This window comes from Antedon mediterranea, chromosome 4 (assembly GCF_964355755.1).
Source record: "Antedon mediterranea chromosome 4, ecAntMedi1.1, whole genome shotgun sequence".
NCBI classification, from domain to species: domain Eukaryota; kingdom Metazoa; phylum Echinodermata; class Crinoidea; order Comatulida; family Antedonidae; genus Antedon; species Antedon mediterranea.
The window spans coordinates 24,254,011-24,281,457 of NC_092673.1; the positions used below are offsets into that span (position 1 = coordinate 24,254,011).

General features: G+C 34.1%; 1 protein-coding gene and 1 long non-coding RNA gene across 2 annotated transcripts in view; one reads left to right on the plus strand and one right to left on the minus strand.

Annotated features, from left to right (window-relative positions):
* The window catches only part of LOC140047718 (carboxypeptidase E-like), a 35,821-nt gene extending 11,950 nt beyond the window's left edge, over positions 1-23,871 (minus strand). The window contains exon 1 of the mRNA XM_072092754.1: positions 23,468-23,871. Within this exon, the coding sequence (XP_071948855.1) occupies positions 23,468-23,696 (229 nt within the window). The 5' untranslated portion in view covers positions 23,697-23,871. The remainder of the gene's footprint in view (positions 1-23,467) is intronic.
* On the plus strand, positions 4,472-5,260 carry LOC140047936 (uncharacterized). The gene is made up of 3 exons (XR_011844997.1): positions 4,472-4,513; positions 4,940-5,019; positions 5,189-5,260. It is a non-coding gene; the product is annotated as an uncharacterized lncRNA (long non-coding RNA).
* Positions 23,872-27,447: the final 3,576 nt, after the last annotated feature.

Sequence of the window (27,447 nt, forward strand, 5' to 3'; positions counted from 1 at the left end):
CTGCTTCATTGCGAATGTCGTCATAAACAAATCTTAAACGGTGCAAAACTTGTTAAGACTTTAATTTTTAAAATGGGGTTATGTTATGGCGCTATACCTATAACCTAAATAATGTGGTAGAGTAGGTCTATATAATAAATATGAACAAAATAGCTAGACCAACGCCCTAGGCAAGACGACACCATTAAATCAGATGATAGTCTGATAATAAGGAAGTTATCAGGTTCCCGCCAATTGGGGCGGGATGTTTAGCAACGCTTCCTCTAATCGATGTCAAATTGAGGACTATATTGGTATATTTTAGTAACGTAGTATATTTCAGGATTTTGAAACAGGCAGATATGGGGCGGGGGTGGGCCAAAACATTGTTTAAGTGAACATCCTTTTTTTTTAACTTTAATTTTTGGGAATTTGGGGACGACTTCACCTTCCATTGGATCAGCCTACATGATGACCGAGGTTATAAAATACTTTTGACTGGAGAAAGTAAACCGAAGATGTTTCTAATTGAAGGATCGGAAGACTTAATTTATCCCCATATAAAAACATAACTATGGCCTCTAAAACAAAAAAATGCCTGCTGTTATATTACTGGCTATTATCATTATCAAGATGAAGATGTAATACCTAATAAATGTTTTTGTAATTATGTGTATGGTATTATTAGAGCCATAAAATGAAGGAATCTTTCTCCTGTGGATATTATCTTCTCAAGATATACTTCTTGTTTTGGCACTTTGAAGCGGTGTTAATCATGCATATCGGCCAAATCTGTGGTTGATTGCATGTGTAAAAAGGTTATAAGTTGACATCAACAATACATGAATAGTGTATGCAGAGCAATATGCAGGATTTGATTAGGATGGGTGCGAAATTCTATAATTTATATTGGGCCCAATTTCGTACTTTGGGAGGGAACTGAGTAACCTGGGATATGGGGTGGGAGTGGGTTGTTCATGGAGCAATATACATAATAATTAATTCGATTGATTTTCATGAAGCATGTATTTATTGTGTATTTTTTGGATGTTATCCGTAAAAATCTGATGATTGACTCGTGATTATATTACTTATTATTATTAGAAGGCTGGGATGGTCCTTTTTGAAAATTGAAATGTGGTGCGGGGCCAGTGGTGGAGGTGCGTGAGTGAGGGAGGGAACGCGCGATACGTATGTGTATTTCAACAAAACCTTGACAATGCGCATCGCGTGATGAAGCGCAGTACGTCATGAATGTATCTTAGTAACCGCATAGTAACATTACAACAACTGATCTTAACATTTGAGATTGAACTTTATCTGACAAACTCTTCGTAAAAACCGGCAATGGAATCGAAAAAAATTAAACGGTAAGTCAATTATTACAGGATGATTTGTTACGAATAAACTATTTAGTGTGTTGTACAAGTTTTAAATCAAAATCTTGAAAGTTATAATTATCGGAAACCAATGAGTTGGTAGAGAGATAGATTAGGCCTAAGGCCTAGGCTAACCTCCTACTACTCGCTAACTGCGGTACAAGTATTCTACAATATTATTAAGAATCTTGTTCCATATTTCATTAAACTTGTTTTTTTTTTTATTAACTGTTATAGGAATAAATGTTTTCATTTATTTGTTTTAAATGTATATTTTTATTCAGGTATTTACTTAGTTTGAATTACATTGTAGGCCTATATATGCGCGTTGCTGACAGTCAGTGTATTATAAACATTTTTTTAGATTAAATATTTACCATAACATTATTATTATTATTGAATTTACATTACAGTTCTTCAAGAATCCGTGGTGATTATAGGAGAGAACGAATGGCATCACGCCCTCGAACTGGTTCTGATTATTCTCTACCAGGTAGGCATGGCGTCTTTTTTTCAACCATCAAATAATTATTATCATTCACTTTATGTTCAGATTATTATGTTGTTCATTCGCATTGGTTGGGTTTAATACAAAAATAAATTATAGCCTATATATTTATGACTTTGTAATTTCTTATTTTAAAGAGAGAAAGGAGTCATCTGGTGACAGGACAATCCCTCAAGTTGACAACAACAAAAAGAAAACCCAGAGGAAGCCCAAAAATCGACAGGGAGAAAGGAGTCTTCTGGAAATAGCCAATCCATCCGGGCAGACTAGCCTTCTCCAACAATTACGTACCTCTAGTCTGTCTGGAAGGAATTTGATTACTGCTGCCCAGGAGGAGCAAGGCCATGAATCTAATAAAAGATCAAGTTTTCTTCCAAATATTCAACAAGGCAGGACGTCGTTGATCAATCAACCCACTACGAGTGACATCCAATGTATTTTGGAAAATAACATTAACCAACGAAATTCAAAGAAAAGGGAAAAGAGGTCTAAGAAGAAGGAACAGAAGGCATCAAAGAAAAAACCAGAAGATTTTGAAAGTGTTGAAAGACCAGTTTGTTTCGAAGACACTGACATCGTACTACAGCTCTCCATACCTGCACCACGGCGTGATGCGTATCTTACCAAGACCGAAATAGACCAATGGGGACAACGATCGAGTGACTTGGAACCACTCGAGGTGGTCCCAAAACAACCCGGCAAACTAAAACAAAACGTTTGCTTCAGGCAGAAACCAGGAAGGCAAGAAGCTGTAGAAGACTACTACATGCTCCATTACCTCAATCACAAAATTTCCCCCTGAGTCAACATATTTTATTCCGGCCAGAAAAATACTTTTTAAATCATGTTCTAGTCGATTGGATGAAGTTGTCATGTGCGTTGCACTTATTACTGAAGTTTTGAATTTTTGTTTTACATTAATATCTTGGTTTCTAGTTCAACTCTGCAGTAGTGAACATGAAATGAGCAACACCTACGTATGAAGCGCCAAGGAGAAATTGATTTTGCGCCACGTAATAAAAATAACAATGAACAATTGTATTTACTTTACTTTCTGTGTTACGAATTTTAAAAGATTTTAATAAAGAAAGATATTGAAACTATGTTAACTCTCCGGTTGTTTTTATTTTGAATGCAAAAACTTAATTAATATAGATTTCAACTTAAACTGAACGCTTTCAACGGTTCGTGATCATAGAAGTAATTTAAGAATACATTTTTGGATAAATGCCTATATGAACACAAATCAGCTGATATAATGTATTTTAAAATTGAGGTAGACCTAATTAAATTATGAAATGTAAAAGTTTTCTATTTTTAATTGTTATTATATCAAGTTCAAAAAACATTTATTTATTCAACAATGGCATTATACAGTATAGTATAATTATAGGTGTGTACATAAATAAAAACATAGTAATAAGCCATCATTTGGGGTCTTCTCTAGAAGAAAACAAGTTTCTTGTCTCGAGAAAGACCCCAGAAACAATACACATACATTTAAACTAATACAATTTACTACATAAAATAATAAATAAAAACAAAAACGATGAAATAAAAATAGTTACTTTCAGTGTACTACAATCATAATAATATTAAAATTAGTATAAAGAAATAAGATATTTTTTTAAATTTTTACGAAAAGTATAAAGAGATTTAAAATGCTTTAGTTTATCATCAAGATCATTTCAGATTCGCGGTCCTGAAACAGAAACAAAATATTCGGAAATTTTCAGTCTAAAAGGAGGTACATCAAGATGCTGAAATTTATTGTCGATACGTAAATAATGTATTAAATTCATGCTTTGCCTGACTGCTTTGAAGAAATAGAGATGTGTTAGGCCTTACAGTACAGTAAAACCGAATAAGGTTTCTGATTTTATTTGTTTTAAATATCAATGAATTGCAGCGTAATTAGGCTATACATTCTAAATGAAATTTTTCATTCTAAATGACATCTTGCTCCTTAACTAATGTTATTCCTAAATGTTAAACTCCAATGACATAACATAGAGTATAAAGAGAAATTTATATGGCGGATATTTATAAGGGACGTCAGCTTTTGTTTTTGATTCTATCCTAAACAATACTGTTCGTATCAAACGCCAGCAGAGAAGTAGCTTTAATGGTAGTTCAGCCGTGGCTGAGTTGTTCCTCCTCCTTTGGGTTAATATCAAAAAGTGTGGTTCCTGTTTTTGCTATGACGTAATTCAGAGAGTCTATGACACTTTCAAACAATGGATCATTATTTAACATTAAAAATATCGTGTGTCGTTGACTGCCAATTTGTTTCCTCCTCGTCCGTGAGATGTATTATTGGTGAAAATGTAACCTATACACAAAACTACGATGAAGTATTTTCAAAAACCACCATCCAAACGTTCGGGGGAGAGAGAGAGGGGGTGGTGGGGGAGAGGAGAGGGGGGGGGGAGTGGAGAGAGAGAAGGGTGGGGGCGCGCGATACGTATGTGTGTATTTGAACGAAATTTCGAAAATGCGCATCGCGCGATGAAGCACAGTACGTCAGTGTATCTTAGTAACCGCATAGTAACAGTACAACAAAATTAATGATATTAACGTTTGAGATTGAACTTTATCTGAAAAACTCTTCGCAAAAACCAGCAATGGAATCGAAAAAAATTAAACGGTAAGTCAATTATCATAGCACTATTTGTTAAGAATAAACTATTTAGTGTGTTGTAAAAATTACAGAAGTTTTAAACCAAAGTCTTGGAAGTTATAACTATCGGAAACCAATGAGTTGGTAGAGAGATAGATTAGGCCTAAGGCCTAGGCTAGCCTCCTACTAACTGAGGCATACTGTTATACAAGTATTGTACAATATTATAAGACTGTTGTTTCATATTTTATTAGGCTTAGTTTTATTTATTTGTTTTAAATATATATTTTTATTCAGGTATTTGGTTTGAATTACATCGTAGGCCTATATACACGCGTTGCTGACAGTCAGTGTATTATAAACATTTTAGATTAAATATTTACCAATAACATTATTATTATTATTATTAGTAGTGGTGTTATAATTATTATTATTATTTAATTTACATTACAGTTCTTCAAGAATCCGTGGTGATTCTAGGAGAGAACGAATGGCATCACGCTCTCCAGCTAATTTTGATTACTCTCTACCAGGTAGGCACGACGTCATTTTTTCAACCATCAAATATTATCCTTAACATCAGTCCTAAATATAATTCACTTTTTGTTCAGATTATTATGTTGTTCATTCGCATTGGTTGGGTTAAAATAAAAACAAATTATAGCCTATATATTTATGACTTTGTAATTTCTTATTTTAAAGAGAGGAAGGAGTCATCTGGTGACCGGACAATCCCTCAAGTTGACAACAACAGAAAGAAAACCAAGAGGAAGCCCAAAAAGCGACAGGGAGAAAGGAGTCTTCTGGAAATAGCCAATCCATCCGGGCAGACTAGCCTTCTCCAAAAATTACGTACCTCTAGTCTGTCTGAAAGGAATTTGATTACTGCTGCCCAGGAGGAGCAAGGCCATGAATCTAATAAAGGATCAAGTTTTCTTCCAAATCTTCAACAAGGCAGGACGTTGTTGATAAATCAACCCATGATGAGGGACATCCAATGTGTTTTGGAAAATAACAATAACCAACGAAATACAAAGAAAAGGGAAAAGAGGTCTAAGAAGAAGGAACAGAAGGAATCAACAAAAGAACCAGAAGATTTTGAAAGTTTTGAAAGACCAGTTTGTTTCGATGACATCGTACCACAACTCGCCATACCTGCACCACGGTGTGATGCATATCTTACAATGACCGAAATAGACCAATGGGGACAACGATCGAGTGACTTGGAACCACTCGAAGTGGTACCAAAACTGCCCGGCAAACCAAAACAAAACGTTTGCTTCAGGCAGAAACCAGCAAGACAAGAAGCTGTAGAAGATTACTACATGATTCATTATGTTAACCACAAAATGTCCCCTTAAACTACCCCTCAGACTATACTAAAACAAACTTTTTTAAATTATGGTTCAGTCGTGAACGTGTTTTGGAGTAATAAGTGCAATGCAAATAACTGAAGCTGAAGGATAGAATTATCTTGGTTATCTAGATCAACTCTGCAGAGGACTATGAAATAAGTGACACGTACACCTGAGTATACGTAAAAGAGCCCCAAGAAGAAAGTGATCATAAAGAAAATTTGTTGTTATACATTTATAATAATCAGGCTTTAATGAAGTTGCTTTACTAAACAAGATCGTTTCAAGATCAATCCCGATAGAATATAGCTTAAAATGGACACTGCTATTTGGTAGAATTATAGACCTAATAGAGATCAAGAAGAAAAATGTTATTAACTTTGTGTGTAGTACAGCTTGAGTATATACCGGATGGCGTTTCATATCATGACGCCAATGGCGTTCCATAACTATTTTAAAAATAAAGTATATTCTTGCTTTTCAACTAACAAGTACAGTCTGGAGGTCACAGTTTGTTGAGAATAATTGTACAAAGATATTTAAAAAATACAAGATATTGAAATTGATTTTATTGATTGTTTTTATTCTAAATTTAGAAATTTAATTGAGATAGATTTCTACTAAACTAAACGCTTTCTAAAGGATTTATGTCAAGCAAGTATTTATTTTATTTAAGAATACTTGTTTGCAAAATGTCTATTGTGCGTGGCAGAGCACATATCAGCTGATTTATTCAAAGAATGTATTGTATTACTTAAATCAATATTGTCAACTATGAATAAGGGATCTTCGGCAGTCAAGCGAAGCTTCGACGCCTGTTAATGTAACTAATAATACGAATAACAATGGCGTCATAAAGAATGAAACAATAACCACAATTCTAGGGTTTAGTAGTTGCATACAAGTTCTCTTTTACACAACTCATCCTGGCTTCTTGAGACCCCATTTAATTATTTAATTTTAACATTTTTGTGATGATGAATAAACGTACTCGGATTAAATTGACAATTTTAATGGTTGAGTAAACAGTACCATTGTGATTAAAATCATTTCTCATCTCATCACGTGACTTGCTTTTCTGGAATTTCCCATGTCACACCTTTAATTTTGATGCTTGTCTTCGTTTGCGCTTTTAATCTCTCAACATATCCTGATTAGAAAGCGGCCGATTTTTATAAAGTAAGATCATTTAAGATAGTCGAGTTAATAATAATGTAGGCTTACACTGTAACCGTCGTATTGTTGACTGGCTTGCCTCCTCACCAGCGTGTAGGTTGCTGTTAATAATGTTGTACACTATTTGTCCGTATGTATCAGAGTAAGCTATACTATACGTACGGAGCATGCCTAAATAGCGCAACTTAAGGATGTCTGACGTGCGCTGCACGTAATTTTACTAATCACTAGAAACCTTTTACCAAAGGCCAAGTCGTTTCGCCCCAATAAAATTAATCAAATTTATTTATTTTGATTTAAGGACATAGTAGAAAAAAATGGTATTCTTACATGATGTTAAATTATGTTATAAAGTGTTTTCACTCCTATTAGGTTATTGCTTGGAACTTTTTCTTGTAGGCCTACTTTTTCTTGATATTCTAGCCAATCAATATAAGGCTATAAGATCAGCCTAATATACATTCAAATACACTTATTTTTCTTAGAAAAACACCACTGATATAGTATGACGTCGTTACTAGACTTACAAAATCAACTTCGTGACTTCCCTTGTCATTTTATGTGGGAACTTGAAAAGAAGTCCATCAAACAATTCGGATCCCCTATAAAGCTTATTGACGAGCATATCAGCGATTCTCCTGCTATGGTAATTGAGGGATTGTTGTTCAAAAGCTACCTTTTCTTTTCGGAGTTCAGAGGAAATGCGGAAAAGAAGAAAACCGAATCAATGAAATGTATCAAAGATGTCCGCGATAGAATTCTAAAACAAGATGCATCAAGACAACCTCATATCAACGGTTATTTACTGATTGCTATTGCCCTTGAAGCCTGGTTTGACAGTCGCGACCAGACCAAACTGGAGGGTAACATTTTGGAGCTTCGAAGGCCGCTTGAATCACTTTATGTGAAGGGATCGCCAGAGCATAATATGTTTAAAGGAAGTATCCAAGCAACAAAGGGATTTGCCTTGTCTCGTGTCGGCATGCATCGATATACAGAGAGCATTACAGAGTTTGAAACAGCATTAGAATTGTGTCCAGTAGAAAATAATTGGCGCTTTTCAATTGGCCTTCTGAGATGGAGGTTAGCTAAAGACTCGGCTAAAAACAGAAATCAAGTTTGTGATGGTATGAAAGACGTGCTGAGCATTTTCTCTAAGGTTTTAAAAATGAATCCTAATCACAGCTATGCATTAGTTCTTATTGCAGAAATAAGACGTAGACAGCAGCGTTATGATGAAGCAAAATCCTTTGTAAATTCAGCTCTGGAAAAAATTCCAGTAAATAGAAAGATATTGGGTGAAGCAATAGGAGTTTACAGAAGGATGGCATATTTTCAAGATGCCATAAGAGTTGTAAATTTCGCTGAAAAATTGAAAGAGCCGCCCAGTTCTTTCATTTATCACCAAGCTTATCTTGTATACCGGGATATCTCGACTCCAAAATATCGTGGTGATCCTTCTCTAAAACTAGATTATCTCACAAAAGCAACCGAGGCGAATCCATCGAATCTTTACGCAAGATGTGACTACGCGGAGGAACTTATTGCCGCAGGGAAATACGATGAAGCTACCGATTGTTTCAACCAGCTCCTGGAAAATTTTAAAGACGACTTTGAGTCTGTGATTCGCATCAATCTTAACTTTGCTTGGTTTCTCAAAAAACAAAAGAAATGGAGAGAAGCTAATGCTAAATTTCAGAAGGCTGTTGATGTGGCATTAGATGAATGTAAACAAGATGGTGGTCCACCCATCATTTTCTTTAAAGAGGTTGATGAGAGGGTTAAACAATCAATTCAACAGATCGAGAAGTTCCACGAAGGAGTGCTCAGAAGAGATCCCAGAAATGTTACATCAAGATTACAGCTAGCAGAATTAAAAGACAAACTTGGCAATAAAAATCGTGCGTGTTGGCACTTTCAAAAAGTGCTTGACTTGAAGTTAAACATTGACAAAGAACGCGAATGGGAAATTCTCCAATATTTAGCTAAAGTCAAGACGAAGAATGGTATGCTTGGTGACGTTGATAGCATAATTGAAAATATGACAAAACTGAATATTTCGCATCCTAAGTCTGATGTTATTAATGAAAGCAAGGCAACACTAGCCGTGCAGAAAGGCAAGGTTGCTCTACGTGAGAATAAGAGAGAAGATGCTATTAAGCTGATTTTAGAATCGGTTACACTTGGTAGCCTTACAGGAGCAAAACTTCTGCTCGAAGAGGTGAAACAGATGAAAAGAAACGATAGAAACTTCTACATATATTGTGCCCACATCGATATTTGTAATTGGAAGTAGTCTCGAGAAAAACCAAAAGTTATTACATGAATTAAAAGAGGATGTCACACAATTACTTTCTGCCAATTCTGTATGTGTCGTTTTACAAGATCTGAGAAAGAAACAATTTGAAATGGAGCGCAGCGTACTAAAAAATAGCGCAAATCTCTTGACAACACAACTTGAGGTAGTTCACAAATGCCGAAAAATCCTCAACCAGACAATGGCTAAATTTAGAGATCGTCATTATGGAAACGTGGACCAATGTGACTATTTCAAAATTTCAAAATGTTCCTCTGAAAACATTGAAGAGGAAGTCAGGAAGAAACTCGAGAAGGGGTATAAGTGGAAAAAAACAAAGCCTACTTTTAAAAAGCGAGTACCTTTTACTGTAAATCGTTAACATTTCAATGTTTACGTAGAAGATTGCCGATTATTGTTAACGATAGCATCGAATAACGTCGACAGGAAAACAGGCTTTAATGAATTGAAAGTAAATAAGATACAATATACTTTTGTGTCTGTTTGACGTTTTCCAATCTTAATTCCTGATGATGCTGATTTTCATTTCTAATTTCCTATAAAAATGTATAGGCCTACAGTAGGCCTAGTAAACTTTTGTGTTGTATTTACTTAATCCACTGTCCGTTTTTTACATACATTACTCTACTAGGGACATATCTTTACTTCAACTGTGGAAGGATCTGTTCCCCTTTGTTAAATTATAAAAGGTCTCCGGTTCTTCTACAGCTCTTTATGTTGGTCGGTTGGTTGGTCGGTTGGTCGGTAAACATTAACTTGAGCACGCGACTGCAGCCATGTATATGGCCTTATCCGATGTAATCTGCAATTTTACTTACAAGGGACCAATGTTTAGTGATTCGTGGACTGCGCGGTTTTTCTTTTTCGTACGTTAGGTGTATTATTGGTTAAACTTAATGTAGCCTAACAATGTTATGGATCTCACTAGTTCATTAGTCCCGTTCAGCTATTCGAATTACCATAGCGCTACAGTATTTCAATACCGCATATTAATTGGAAAAGGAAAAAACACATTGCGTATCAGCTACCGTTCATTCGGGTGGATTGGGTAGTCGTTATGTTTTTTTTTTTTGGTGTAATATAAGGGTAACATGTATAGGCCTATAATCAAATAAATACCCACTAGATAGAAACATATTTAATATCAAGAAGTGATACAATACAGTAAAAAATATCACTTGGCAATTTCTATTATCACAAATTACCGGTACAGTACTGTTATAGAACTATACTGGATTGGAATGATTATGATTCGAAAGCGGACACTATACAAAGTTCAACTCTATAAACCAGTCGACTGATGATGTGAGGAGGAAGCGGAAACGCCCATAATAAGTTAAAACGTTCTAATACGTTTGATGAGATGGGTTATAAACCAATTAAACATAGCCGGGTGAAGCAATACTGAAGTTACTGTAGGCCTACATTAGTAGAGTTACTCGTTACTTTAGGCCTAGCATACGGTATTAATGATTACGTTACTGTAGGCCTACATTAGTAGAGTTACTCGTTACTTTAAGTCTAGCATACGGTATTAATGATTACGTTACTGTAGGCCTACATTAGTAGAGTTACTCGTTACTTTAGGCCTAGCATACGGTATTAATGATTACGTTACTGTAGGCCTACATTAGTAGAGTTACTCGTTACTTTAGGTCTAGCATACGGTATTAATGATTACGCTACTGTAGGCCTACATTAGTAGAGTTACTCGTTACTTTAGGTCTAGCATACGGTATTAATGATTACGTTACTGTAGGCCTACATTAGTAGAGTTACTCGTTACTTTAGGTCTAGCATATAGCCTACAGTATTTCAGTAGTGTTATTTTGTTTTACTGTAGGCCTATAGTACGAATAAGTACGACAAAATAAAGAATAAAATACGAAAGAAATTCAAGTACAAGATACAAGTCTACTTTATTTACTTTAATAATATAAATAAACCATATGAATATGATGGGAGCTAAAACATTAAACCGTTTCTTTAATTATATTTCACTTTAAGTATATATTTGGAAATAAACCATTTTTCAGTTTGTTATCTGAAGATTATTAATACACGAGCCTGTTAGTTACTAGTCTAGTTTTCTGCTTGAGTCGACTGATGAAATAAGACGGGCAAGGAAAAATATAAAAAAATGCTACATTGAATTATTCTAAAATAGCTAAACAGGATATTTAAAACGTATGTATTCCAACCCCTCCAACATAACTTGGGTTTTTTAAACCTTAATTCCGGAATGTCTGCTGCATAGTCTAAAGACAAAATTATAAATCCGGTTTGTTAGATGCCAACTTAACAACTTTTTGGTTCAGTAGCGTCAACTACCATTATATCTTTATCTTTACAGTCACGTAGGCATATTTAGGTTATATTAATCCCATAAGTTATAATCTTCCCTACGCTTCCCTGTCCGGGGCTGCAGTTGCTGCCTCTGCCTTCACGCCATGTAACCTAACATGTTAATAAATATGCTTAAGATAACCTATTCCTTTTACATCACTCCTTTATGGATAATCAGAGATAATATTTGTAAATGATTTTATATTAGATTTTATATATTTTAATATTTGGCAAAACTATTGTTTTGTCTGTCAGAAAATAATATATATATATATATAGATAGAATAAAGATATGTTTTTGACCGAAATATAGTTCTTTGTGAGTCGATTGATTTCCCAGTGGAATGTTTTCTTTGTAGTAGGATACTTGTGTTGTCTCTTGAATATTAGATCTTTGTCTACTGTATGAAATTTAATTTTAAGATGCTGTAATCTATGAGAACATCTTAAGGAGATATGACCTTGATCGTGACTTTACACTAGTATCAATAGGCTTAAAATGAGGATGGGGTTGGTTGTAATCATATGATGCCCAATTTTCTTCCGATGTCCGTGCTGGCTTATATAGGTATTTGACACTGTATCACAGAATTTCTTAAACATCTATTTTGGACCCACTTTTTCCACACATTTAGCTTTTAAACACGTAGTTACATGTTTAGCGTGTTTAAAACCTAAACGTGTTTATAGGTACATGTTGTTTTTCTTCACTCGTTTAGCAGTCAACATGTCACTTATGTTCAGTCTACATGTTTAGGTACGTGTTTGGTGTTGCGTGGATATGATTTTACTGTGACCGAAAAAAAATCTCCACACATGAACTCCACACATGGAAAATTAAACACGTTTAAAACATAAACGCGTCCTTATATTGCTCCACACGTCAATGATGTGTTGATTTGGATACAGAGATGCACGTTTAGAATATATTTAAAACCTAAACATGTTCATATATAAACATGTTGAAAGCTAAATGTGTGGAAAATAGATGTTTAAGATCTAAACACTATTTTCACAGTGCATGATACTGTCTGATCATAGATACAGTACCGACCATATTTCATTTCGCAGTCTTTTACATCGTCACTCATTACAATTGAACTCCGTTTTATTACCTTCATAGATCCGTCGATGTTTTCTTCTTAAAATATTAAATATGGAATTATGTACATTTTCCCACAAAAGCTGAAATAGTGTTTAGCGGTTCGGCCGAATTTTAGTAGAAAAAATCGGATCGGTTTGACTAATTTTTATCAAATCTTTCAACCAATCGGTATGTCAGTCAGTAATCCTATGATGTTTAAGCTTTGGACATCCTTGGTTAAATCATGGAGGTATAATACCTCAATGGTTAAATCATACCCATTCATTAGTTTTATTATAAATACGGTACATTTACATTTAATCTCCGCTTACAATAACTTTGTTTTATATTTTGTTAACGCATTGCAATGGTTTCACGTTTTATCCTTGTAAAGGGATTTAACGGTCGGAAATATTTTCATTGGAAATAAACGTATTGCGGAAAACTATATTATATTGCTAATCATTAGACTATTTGACATAATAATATTTTTGCAACAAAAATTAATATATTAATTTATTTATCATATACATAATGATAATTAATAGGAAACGCTGGAAAAGTCAAGACCTCTTTCCATTTAAACATATTAGGTCTAAGACTATATTGAAACAAGCTATTGAGCTTATGGATTTAGTGTTATGTTTTAGTATTTATAAGGACAAAAAAGGTATATATAGCATTACTAATGTCATTCCTAGGGGCAACATCAGTGTGGATTTTTGATAGAGGCCCTATGCCTCCTCAAGAGTTCGTGTCAGTATCACCGACGAAATGACAAAAATGAGCCCACAGAACTTTCAATACATAAACAAAAACGAAAGTTTTGTGTCTGGGACTAGTCTATACATCAACAGCTACTAACTAGGTTGAAGTTGATTTGATTTAATTAAACTATATCACGTATGGCATTAATAGCTGTTACTTTTTTGTGAATGTATTTAGGCTTGGGGCTAACCACCTCATTTGGTTTTAATTGTGCAATTATCGATAACCACAAGATCAAGGACTGAACTTCAAATAACACACCTGAAGAGCTTATGACAATTAAAATATCTATCATAACATCGAAGTTTGACCTTATTTGACATGAGTTAAGTATAAAGTAATTATGGTGTTCATATAAAATATCTATCGAAAATGATGTTTCTGAAGCTGTAGGCCTATTGGTTGACATGTGATTTGTTCTGCCTTTAAATATGAAATGATTGATAGTCTATCTATTCAAGTAGTTAACGTGAAAATGGAAGTTTGAACCCTGTAATGATAACCACATGGTCACAAATATTGGATGAAAATCGTGATTTATACCATTAAAAGTAGTAGATATACAGTCTTGGGGCAACCCTATTCTGGGCAACACCAATGTTAAGGGGACACACCCATTGTAATGGGACAGACCACATCAACGACGATCTTCCCTCACTTTATTACAATTCAAAGCTAATTCTCATCATGTTTATCCATACTTTGTTAGGATATCCTTATTCACATAAGACCCCATAACAAGGAGACCTTTTACGTAAAAAGAATGAGATGAGAGTCCGTCTTATTGTATTTAGTCACTAACTCATATTTTTTTTTTAATGTACACGTAATTATGTTTTTTTCGTTGAATTTTGTTGCTATGTAATTTTATTGTATTAACCTTTTAACTTTGAGCAATTGTATGTCACATGAATTTCCGTATGGACAAATAAAATGAACTATGGACTATGACAAGAGATTCTGAAATTATATATGTAATTGCATTATTTTGTTTTACCACACCACTATCAAGGGGACACCTTGATTGTTGGGTCCCTTAAGGAGATCTGTATATTCATTGTCGTAACGTCTCATTCAGAGGACGTACATTATAATAAATAATAAAAACGCTATAAAATAAAAAAATTGAACAAAATAATATTCTTTGACATACTATGGCGAATAGCCAATTCAAGCATTTAGAATCTTAAAATGCCTTCAAATCAATCAAAATCTAATTCCATGATAACTTTATCAACTTATGTTGTACTTTGATATGAGTAAAGTATTTATTATTTTTAATGTATCAGTATTTTTGCTTATAATGAGTGACGATGCATGTTTAAATCACGTTTATTTTGCAGTATTTGTAATTTAAATGTATTAAATCTAAGACGCTATAAGTTGCATACGTCTGAGTGTCAATGAGTACTAAATTATAGTTTTCTTTGACGTACTAATGTGTATAAAACTCTATCTACACTATCAAACTTTATGTGACAAAAAAAATGTGATGTGTGCATATATGGTCATGATGATGTCATATCACTACCGTATGTGGGCATATCACTACCATATTTGGGCACATCACTACCATATTTGGGCACATCACATTTTGTTTGTCAAACTACTTTGATAGTGTAGACAGAGCTTAAGAATATAATAAACATATGATTATTATTGCTGTTGAATTTCAGTAGACATACTTATTCGCCTCATTAAACATATGCTTTATAAAAAAAATAAATAATACATATGACACCGTGGATTTACGAGGGTCATATATCTTTTAATACTATTTTAGCCAACCCTATTAAGAGGACACGTTGCTGTGTCCCTGGGGTATCCCCTTAATAGGGGTCCTCTTGTATATATTAAATTAGGTTTGATAGATAATAAAGGATTCATTGAAATACAATTTACATTAACTGCAGCTGTCTTAAACGAGTGCTACTAGTGAATTAGATCAAATTAGATTGTGAAGAGACACAATTGTGGTGATGAGTTTGCGTCTCAAAGCAGAGGAGTAATAATTTGTAGAACAGCAACTTGTATTGTAAGAAATGACAAATGTTTCATCTGATTGATTTGTCTGTGACGCCGGAAATTAAATATGAAATTGAGTTGTTGATTTCAAAGTACAACAATCTTCGAATTATTTGGAGACATGTTCTAGTGCATCGTAAATTGGATAGGCCTATATTCGAAAATCAAATCAAATTCTAAATGCTTGATATTGGCAAATTGTGCTATTTTAGGATTCTACTCATGCCACGTGTTTAACTGGAGGGGAAGAGGAGCGTTGTTGTGTGAGGGCGGTGATAGTCGAATGATTTGACCATGTTGTGTGTGTATGAGAATGAATTGGTGCAGCACATTGGTGCAACACATTGTATGATATTATGTTGTTCCCTAATTGATGGGACACTTCGGAACTCAACAAAGTGCCCTTAAGTGTGTCTCCTGAAAAGGGTTTGACAGTAGTGTATACACTCATTTGTTGGGAAAGGGTGTTCAAGGTCTGTTGGGTGTCCCCAGAATATAGGTTTCCTCTTAATAAGGGTGTGCCCCAGAATAAGGGTGTCCCCTTAATAAGAATGTCCTCAAAATAAGAATGTCGCAAAGGATCTACTGTATTCATTTTACAGATAATCATCTTTCTAATTCAATGACTTAAACCTTTCCTCTCACTGTAATCTAAATTATCCAGAGTAATTTTAGCAGAAATTTGCATAACGCCTGCAACCCTGGGCATAATCTTAAAACGAATCAACTATAAGAGCATAAAAACATGCAGATATTAGTGTTAAGGTGAGCTTTTATATACAAAAAAAATTGATTTAGCAAGGGTTTGAGCCTCACTTGCTCCATGGTTCTGGTGGTAGAACGAGTCTTCTCGGATAAGGACTATAAACCGTAGGTCCAGTGTACACATCTGGCTCATGTGCACTTTAAAGAACCAATACATCTTTAGTAGAAGGTAGGAGGTTACCCCGGTGTATGGTACTAGTATAAACACAGCCAATGTCACAGAATGTCTGTGTCAGGCCCCTTGATTGTCAATATATTCTGTTTAGGGTCACCCTCTATAAATAAGGTTGAATAAAATAAAATAAAAAACCGTTAGTTATAAACGTTACTAAAAGTTTTAAAATATCAGGAACACAAAATATTGGGTTTTTTTGTGTTAATTAAAATCACAAGGCTCAACTCTCAAGTGGGACTAATTTATTTTACTTTTCTATCAGATTAAAATCATATTACTTTCTACTAGGTGTTAAAACGGAATACACATCATTTTAATCATTTGAATCCGTTACAACAAGGTCAGAATATCCAGCCATCAGTTAACCAAACGGGGGAAGCTCTCAATTTGCTAAACTTTGCCCGGCTATAAATAATAATGCTTGTTAAGGTCAAAGAAAAAATCCTATTTGAAATACATTACTATAAAAATTTGAATGAAAGAACCGTTTTGTCTATTTATAAAATCAAATAGAATAGGATAGACATGTATTAAGGAAGCTAATATATAGAATTGAACAAAAAGTTTATACACAATATCCGAAATAGACTTTTGCACAAACTTTCATTTTCCATGCTATTTCATTTGAAATATTTTGACCCTAAACAAACTATAGACTTAACCTTAAAGGTATATATTTATTAATTTACAATAGATGATTGTAGAATTGAAGTTTTAGGTGATTAATAATAATAATCATCTACATATATGTATTCATGCTTAAACAGCAGCCATTTTGAAAAAAATATGTAAATGTATCTTTAACTGTTTATTGTTATCGTCAAAATCAAACTAAACTTTGCAAACACATATCAAGAATAAAAATCATATTACAGTGCTAGTTAATGCTATGCAGGAGTATATCTATGATTGATAGAACTCCGTACGGAGTTGCATCTTAAGTCCCTGTAGAGTACGTTACGATATGTTAATAATGGATAGGCTAGACATGCTGAGCAACGCGCGTGTACACATAACTTGTGTCCAATCAGAGCTTGTTTACGTTGCCATGTTGCAATCTATAATCGGTTAAGATATTATGCAGCCCGTGGGGACTGAGCACGCAGATGACTTAGTGCCAAATCCATTTACCCTCGAGTACTCTAAACTGATCTTAGATTGTACGTACGGAGAAAAATTATTAACATCTGAAAAACTGTATTATTTGTCAATTGTTCAGCACGGACACACGTTTCTATACTGTAGTGTGAATCAGAAGTAAGTTATTTTGTATTGATTGATTTGGTGAGTTTATGTTCGCTATACATGGAGATGGCGTCATTACGATATGCTTAAACTAAAGTTTGTTGTCGTGTGAATCCGATCTTGAAAAGGTTTTCGTATTACATTTAAAAACCAGTCCATTAAGAATGTTTATTTGAATGTTCATCGGATGATTTGCTGGTCGGTACCTGGATATGACGTCATACCAGACGCCGTTTCTGGAGGACAATTATATTACAGACTTAGATTCCAAATTAAATTGTTGTAATTGTTAAAACGATGCACAGATCCTACTTATCATTGAGAGGTAAAATACACTGACAAGTGGTATCATTTTTTTTATTGCAATGAGAGCGAGCTGGCTTTCCAAGGTTAAATAACAAACAAATTATGTTATAAAAAAAATTATTAGATTTAATAATTAATCTTATTATGAATATTGGAACCATTTTGATGCATTTGATGGCCAAGTGTAGACATTGCGTGTTGTGTATTTTGCGATGTAAAAATGTTGTCAAGAGGTCTCTTTATGATAGTGCTGCTGTTCTATAGTTTGGAAAAGAGTACTTTGAACCCAACACCCCACCCACCCACTGGCTACAACTTCTAACGTCTACTTTAACCTACGGACGTTTTTATGGTAGGCGCAAACGCCCTAAAGCTTGTTTCCCACTAACGACGCAACGTAACGCATCCTGCGCGATGTAAGAAAATGCCCTTCCAATAATTGTGTTTCCCCCGCCTGCGGGAAATCATAGCACTGTTGCGTGGTCGGTTCCCATTTGTGATTACGCAATACAGCACGTCACCATGTCGCTGCGTTGTGTTGATTTGGGTCACTAGTGGGAACGAAGCATTAGAGCTCAATACATGCGTTTCTGCAAAGTTTGTGTAAAGTGTTATTTTTGTTGCATGTTTCGGGAATTCATTTTGCACCAAACGTATGCGACACAAGTATAGCTAGTTAAGCTGGTTCATACTAGAGTTTGGATTGGTCTGCAGACATACTATTATAGGTGTAAAGCGTGGTTCCCACTAAAACGCAACATAAGTAAAGCCTGGTTCCCACTAGCGACGCAACGCAAGGACGTAACGCAACGCAAGTGAATTGACCAATCACAAGCGATGGCTTATTCGCTTGTAATTGCTAACTGTCTATAACTTCGCTTGTCATTGGTTAAAACGCTTGCATTGCGTTTACGTCCTTGCGTTACGTTCAAGTGGGAACCAAGCTTTATTTGACAAATCACGACGCGATGAACGCGATGATCCACCGCGTCGTGATTGGTAAAATTATTTTGCGTTGCGTCCTAGAGTGAGAACCAACAGCACAAACGTATTATATAACAATTAGTGATTCTCTAGACACCAGTTATTGGTTGTTGCGTGCACGTCGAGACAGGACGCGTCCGGACTATTACACCAGAAACAAACTTTGAAAATTAACTTTTATACTTGATTAGTTTGTGTAATTCCATTATGTTTAGTTATTAAAGCGGGAAATTAAGGAAATCTATGTTTTCAACAAGTGTGAAACCCAAGTTGTCGAACTCAATTTGAAATGACGTTGCCCTTTGTATACCGCGCCAAAACTCAGACACACTGTCATTCCAATTGGTTAAGTTTAACATATAAGGCCCGGGCCTAAACGTTTAGCTTGTGAGAAATTATTTATTTATTTAACATCTTTATACAGGTTTACACAATCGGGTAAAGAAAACCTGTTTTGCTTTGTGGTCCTATCTTAAGCGTGGTTCCCACTTGAACGCAACGTAACGCAACCGACGTAACGTGAGAAAATGCCCTTCCAATTAATTGTGTTTGTTGTTTGCAGCATTTCGTCGTCAGTTCCCTGTACTCGTGATTACGCAATACAGCACTACTTTGCGTCAATACGTCGTAGCGTAGTGGGAACCACGCTTTAAATACAAAATTTGCGTTAAACAAAGCCATACATAAGTACATGTTGGACTTCTTGAAATGAAGGCGTGACTATAGGAGCTGTGGCAATGGATTGGCGCCAAGCATCCCTCACTTGACACAAACAGAACTATGATATAATTTGAATCAACCGTTATAACGTGCGGTGCCCTACGCATATGCGTATTGTCGCAGGGACCAACCGAAACTCCCTCCCGTATCATGAATTATTATTATCAACATTATCATTTTGGCGGTCAAATGAACTACAAAACAAACAATCTAGTACGCGAGATATCTATAAATTTTATTGGCACAATAATACGTGCTAACAAGTGCAATAACATTATCGTTATTGTTCTGAGAATTCGGCTGTCAAATTTAGTTATCACTAGTTAGAGGACATGCGTTTTGTTTTCATTACGACCCATATTACAGAGAGGGGGAATACGTCACAGAGACGCCGTCACGTCACAGAGATGCTGACACGTCACAGAGACGCCGACGAGTCACAGAGACGCCGACTCTCGTTATCTCGTACGTTATTTTTGCATTACGAAGTCCGTATACAGAGGATTTGCTACATTTATTTTTGCGCTACAAACATTATTTCTGCATTGCGAATTCCGTATTAAGAAGAGTAGGGAGATACGCCAATCTCTCGCGCAAGCACGTTTCTCACACCCTATTACTTACCCTATAGCCATATAAACATATTTCTGTCGGTTTGGTACGTTTCACTTAATTTCAACAGTAGGAAATTAGGCGTTTTAAAGGAAATCTGTACCAATTACCGCAACTTGAATCGGAAAGAATCTTTACCCGACATGTTTCAACTATCAGGTTTAGCCGGACTTCACATGTTTTAGCTATGGCGTTCTTCCTGTGTAAACATAACTGACCCATGTTCTGAGTTTAGTTTAAGCCTAATGCGTCAAATACAGGCACGTCTTAAAGATATAGTATCCATACAATAATTGTTAAAAATCAATCAACATAAACTTAATGGTATAATGTCCTATTTTGGATGATGGACCTTTAAATGCTAAACATATTAGGAAATGTTAAGTTCCAATTGTTGAGCATTTATTATGGCGCGCCAAGATGTTTAAAACTAAAATATCTTTATTTCCAAATAAATGACAGCTTGGCGCGCCATAACGCAACGCAAACGAGGGAACCAATGACAGTTCGAACAATAATGACATCGCTTTTGATTGGCCAAATCACTTACGTTGCGTAAGCAAGCATAACAAAAATGCGTCTCTAGTTGGAACCAAATTTAATATATTGCCATTTGTTGGTAGAATTGTTTTCGGTATACAGTAAAATTACTCAAGGCTTTATTACTTATTGTTTTTCTATTCCAGCTCAACATTAATATGATTTAATACTATTGTAACCTGTTATAATAATTTAGACAATGTCAATTTACATAAATATTAATAAAACAATAATGTAGTATGAATTATAATATTCATATCATGGGTACTTTGATAATTCCGTTATTAGTAATACGACAGACTGTTATACCATTTTAAACGATTTATTTCGCCACTTGGGAGTCAAAGAATACAAAATGTATGTCAGTTAAAACAATTAAAAACTTTACAGTTTCCCCACCAATTTCTTCCGATACATGAGTCATGGATTATAGGTATTGGCACCTGCCATTTATATTGGTATATTGTATAGTAATGGCCACTGGCCACAAGGAACACTCCATTCCAGGGAACACTCCTATTAAGGGGACACTTCGTTTAGACCCGAAAATGTCCCTTTAATTGGGGACCTTCTTCGTCCCCCTATATACAGACTATTGCATTTGCTTAATACACTTCTCCAATTTCAAAATTTGTTTCATTGTTAGCTTAATTCCCGACCGTATAGTGTATGTTTTTTTAGGAGTTTTGAAACACAAATATTTTGGAAAATATATATTAACGGTAAGTTTCGTTTTACAAGAAGGATAACCTATGGACGAGGAAATATGCGTGGGTTAAACAATTTAATAAAATTAGTAAAATAGCAATAATGAAAAACACACTCTAAAAACTAAAGAAATATTCATATAACGTGATAGTGCGATAAGTGACTTTCTTCGTTTTTAAAGTGTTTCTGTCTGGTCTTCGAACTATTTTAGTCGCTAGAGTATTAGATGGCTTTTCCTCGTCAGTTCAGTATAGGGCCTACTAGTGATTATTGAATGATAGTAAATGCATGCATTGGCTATTGATCGCATATTGATATTTTAAGATATAAAATAATATATAATAATAATAATTTATTGGAAACTTCACTTTACAACAGTGGCAAGCTTTGATGATAAAGGTGCGTCCAAGCAATAACTTAAAACGAGTGACAAAATAAATTTGGTGTGAAATACAGCATACAAGAATAAATTAAAAAAACAAAACAAACAAAACTAAAGAAAAACAAAACAAAAAACAAACTTAAAATGAATAAAAATAAATAAAAATGTTTAGATACACACATAATGAATATTTACAATTAAATTTATGGTATGAATCAAAATAAAGATTATACTGGAAAACTTGGGAACGTTTTGACATAACAATCGTTTGGAAAAACTAACTGTGCCCTTAACAAATTACCATGCCCACACAAAGTAATTTAATTTTAATTCAGACAGGGAGAGATGTGAGCAGATACCGTATCCTTGGTAAACCTACGCACACGCTATATTTTAATTTCTTTTTAAATAGTATAATTTGGGGCCTCTATCGAGGACATAACAAAGAGGGAAAATACATTTTTAACATTATTTAAGAACATCCATATTAAGGGGACACTTTGTTGGATTGTAATCATATTGGATTTTTTTTTAATGTTTTATTTATTTATTTATTTAATTTTTGTTTGCGTCAGTTTACCAAAGGACGCATCTAACAAAAATATACTATGCCTGAATGTACAAGTTATGGAACGTTTTCTTTTGGTTTATATGCAGTCGTTGTGAAAGTCAAACGACACTTCCTGTCATAACTAATAATCGTAATAATAAAATGATTGGAATGTATCTTATTCAAAACTTATTTGACATTTCAATAATGTTGAAAGTAAATCAAAAATGTTTATATATGCTTTTCCGATTAAGCCCCGAAAATATGTTTTACCCTTCTGTTGAAATGTTTCAGACTTCTCTTCTCGTGAAAAAATAAAAATCTGGAAAATGTTCTTTCGTAATGTGACCGCATCACCTGTTTTTTTTTATACGCGCAATTTTGTTTAATGTATTTTCAGAAGTTGATCACTTATTTTTCTTTATCTCTTTCTTTCTTTATTTATATCCATAAATATAAATTATAAACATTGTAGCGTACAAATAATAATAATTATATCAAGGGAAGGGCTAAAAAATAGTTACAATTAATCAAGTTCAGCCTCTAAACATTGAAATATAAATAGTTATATAAATAAATTACGGCTACCTTTCTAAAAAGTTTTTTTAAACACACTTTCTCTCAAATATACAGTATAATTCTCTCATGAAATAAAATAAATATCCTAAACAAACAAGTAGTATGTTTTCATTTCGTTTTTAAATTTGCTTTTTGTTAGAACCTTAATTCATCTGGGATTTCATTCCAGAGCTTTGCATCAGAATACCTGATGGAATGTTGTCTTATATATATATGTATTTATCAGATATAGCTATGATATAAGTTATACGTGTAATTATGGTATACTTACTGTCCTCTTGATCGTATGATTGTATTCACAATCATTAAAATAATGAATTTAAAAGTCGTAACTTGTGACTTACCTATTTCGTGTACCCCTGGATTGTCCGTAATTTCAAAGACATACAGCGTTCTTCCTTCAACACTTCTTCCAATGTCATAAATGCGCGTAATGTCTGGACACTTCTGGTTTATTTTCTCCAGTAGTCGAATCATCTCTTTATAAGGATGATAAACAAATTCTATTCCATTACTCGAGAACATTAAAGACGAGGATGTCACTAAAAGTACAGCAATGTGGTGTAATTCCATGGTTTATGGTCTTCTTAGCTCTTACTTAAAAGTAAGTTCGTCAGGCAGTAGCTAAGGCCTCTTATCGAGTTATTACCTAAATAAGTTTGCCAGGCAGTGGATAAGGCCTCTTATCGAGTTATTACCTAAGAGGTTCGCTCTTCTCCTGTGGGCTGAGTCATTTAGGATGAAGAGTTCAGACCAGACAGACTACTGTAAGTGGGAAAACTGGAACATTCCATTTCGTTTGATAATAATTATTTCGTTAAAAATAATATGCAAGTGCTGTATCGTAGCCTTATATAGAGGGCAGCAGTTTATGCAAATTATATCAAATATAAAGTTGAAAATCGAATGGTTCTTAAAATGTCTTAAATTATCTTCTTGATGTTTCGTTATTTTTTCTACTGAATGAGTCAGATCTGCCGAAACGTAATAATACTCTTAAAATTAATTGAGTAGGCCTATCTATGTGGTTTTTCATCCATACCTATGTTTATGTTATTCTGTGTTTATAGATCAATACATACGTCCAACCGCCAATGGGTCATGCGTGTATGTTTCATTTTTTTGTAAAATAAAATATATTTCAATTAAATAATGATTAATTCATTTATTTCATAATTTACCGTACATTTCCTTTAAAAAGGCACTTTTTTTTTCAATAAAAAGCACACCCGTAACCAAGAGTGGATTCAGACCTGTCTTTTTGTGAAGCCCCTCAGAAAAACCCCTGTTAGTCTTGATCAGGGACTTTTATAGCCTGCGGACTCATCTTGCTATAATCGTTACAAATTGGAGTGATAACATTAGCTCAACAACCCAAATCAATTTGTCTAACCCATCATTGCAAAGTCCCTTAAGTCTGGTGTTTCCGGAATGGGAGACAGTATTAATGCGGAAATTATGTCAAGTGTTGAAACTTTGGGCTTCAATTGCTACATATTATAAGCGTGCAAGTTATGGCCAATAAGTCAACCCTGGCAAGTATACTGAACTTTACAACAAATTAATAATTACCCATCTCCTACCCTGGAACGTAGATGGAATACTACGTCATGATAAAGAAGTTAAATCACACCCCCTCTCCGATCTTGTTGAGTGGATCGAGTAGGCCTACATGGTCCAGCAAAATCAAATTACTTGCCCTCTCAGACTGTGGAGTACGTGGGGTATAAAATGACCAAGGATCACCCCTCTCCGATCTTGTTGAGTAGATAAGTAGATCGAGTAGGCCTACATTGTCCAGCAAAATCAAATTACTTTCCCGCTAGTCTCAGAATGTGTAGTACGTGGGGTATAGATTTTTTACTAACTTTATTCTTTATTTCAAGCCAACAGTGTAAAACACCAATAACAGGTTGAAAATAAATAACTAAACAATAAAATATGAGCCAATATAATATATACAAAATGAAAAAAGATTATTTAAATAATTTCATTAATAATACATTTAAATTGAGAAAAATTACAGTTAAAAATATCTAAAGAATTATTTTTTAAAAGACAAGAATTGTACAATGACGAGAGTCTACAGAAAATACAATTTTTACAAACATTTATTGACACGAGAATATTTAACATGAAGAAAGGGTTTACTACGAAGATTACGAACAGGAACATTAAAATAAAACAACGAAACAAGATCACAATCAAACTTAGAAGTGACCAAGGATCACCCTCACATCAACATGTGTGCCTTTTATTCCAGAAATAAACGAAATTGTAACAATCAATGTATGGTTGTGTTTCATAATAGACTTCCTTATTATAAATTTGATTTGGAAAAAGTGTGTCTGGTTCCGTTCATGTTTTTTTTTATTTTATACTCCTTTACATTGGGCAAGATGCATCCAGAGACCATAATTAATATAGATCAGTTTATAACACATAAACCGTGCTCTCGAGTGTGAATTAGTGTACTTATTTTTGTATCATGTGACCTACAAGCGTCCAATCAAATGATACGAATCTTGATATAAGTTCAACATAATAAATATAATCATAGCTCAACCGTCACCTTTTTTCACGCTGCTGCTCTAGCCCGCTACGTCCCATTAGGACTTATACTCAATCAGAAGCTAAAGCAAGCAGCAGTTATAGTTCTAAGGACAGACAGTTTTGTGAAAATGGAAACTCCACTATGATTTATTGATTCACAGTAGACCCCAAAAACGTCTGGGAAAGAGTCTATTAGGACATGTCATGCTAAAATTACAAATCCCTAAGCATTTCTGGTATATTCACTGTCAGATATTCATTGAATTATTATCGAAACAGTCCATTAAAGTTTGTGTTTGTAATAGGATACTTCACAATTGAAATATCTAGGGTGATGAAGTGACCCCCAGATTTGACCTTAGCAATAAAATTAACTAAAGTGATAGAAATTGAGTATTCACTTCTGTAACAAAATATAATATTTATTCACATATAAAAAAAGAAAAGAAACCCAAAAACCATTGTCTGACAGACAATTTAAGTATTTGTTGCTTTAAATTACATTTTTTTCAGGTAAAATAACTATTATGTGACAATAAAATGACACATTAAAAAACATTTGAAATAAAAAATATTTTTCAATAAGCGAGCAGCGTTTTTTGTAAGAAATATTTCTTGTCGCATTCTGTTTTTGGTTAAAAATTAAACTGGCTAGCGGCCTCTATAGTTAGCTTTTTACAAAAACTTTTTTAAACCAAAGTGGGCATAGCTTTTTGTACGCTTATACAATTAGGCAATGTTCTTATTCGTGTTGAAATAAAGTAATATTTATTGAATTGTATCAAGGAAAACTTGAATATACAGTCATAGAAATAATGAAGTTAGTAGGCTCTAGGCCTAGATAGATAAATTGACATTGTTAGTTTCAACAAGGTTTTAAAAGTAGTTAAGTTAGTCACTGCCTTTATAATTGTTTTGAATTTGATACTTGGATGCAAAGCAGATGATATTTACATAAAAATAGCTACCTTTGTTTAAATGACATCCGAAGAATCGATATTAGTATTTTCACACGCACAAAACGTATTAAACGAATTGAATAACCAACCTGATACAAAGTATTTTCTATTTAGCGCCCTCTATAGTTTATTTTTTAATAAAACTTTATTAAAAGCGCGGTCCTAAATGTAGTTGTAGGATTTTCTGACTTCACAAGTTAACAAATCCTTTTTTACCTAGTAACATTTAAATGATTAGAGTTTGTATTTGTTACGTTTGATATTATAGCACTCCTTTAATTAAACTTAATATGAAGTACCATTTATGAGAGCACGGAGACACTTCGATACGGTTGAAGCTCTAATTAGCGTTGATCTAGACATCAATAAATCCTATTTGCTATTCTATTTATAGAGCCCAATAGCATAATTTTTAAATTAAACTAATATTGTACGAAAGACTAAACAAATCGCACTAAACAACCTCCAAAGAAAATTTTGGGAATATTACCTGATCGTGGGTATATAATATTAAACGGATGCTGGAAATATTATAATAAAATAACAATAAAAACAAGAAAACAGAGGGCCTACTGAAGACTGAAGAAAGATGAAATACGTAATACAATTTTACTCTTTAGACCGCTGTAGATTTTAAACTAAAGTTATTATATTAGTGTTGAGGAACATATTTATTTTTTTCCTCTGACACTTATCCGTCACAAACACAAGCAGCTAGTGTACATATTTCACGCATCAGTAATTTCTAGTAAGCTGAGTATTCAAGCAAATAACAATTCCCCAGCGTAGACTTGCAGCAACAGTGAGCTGAA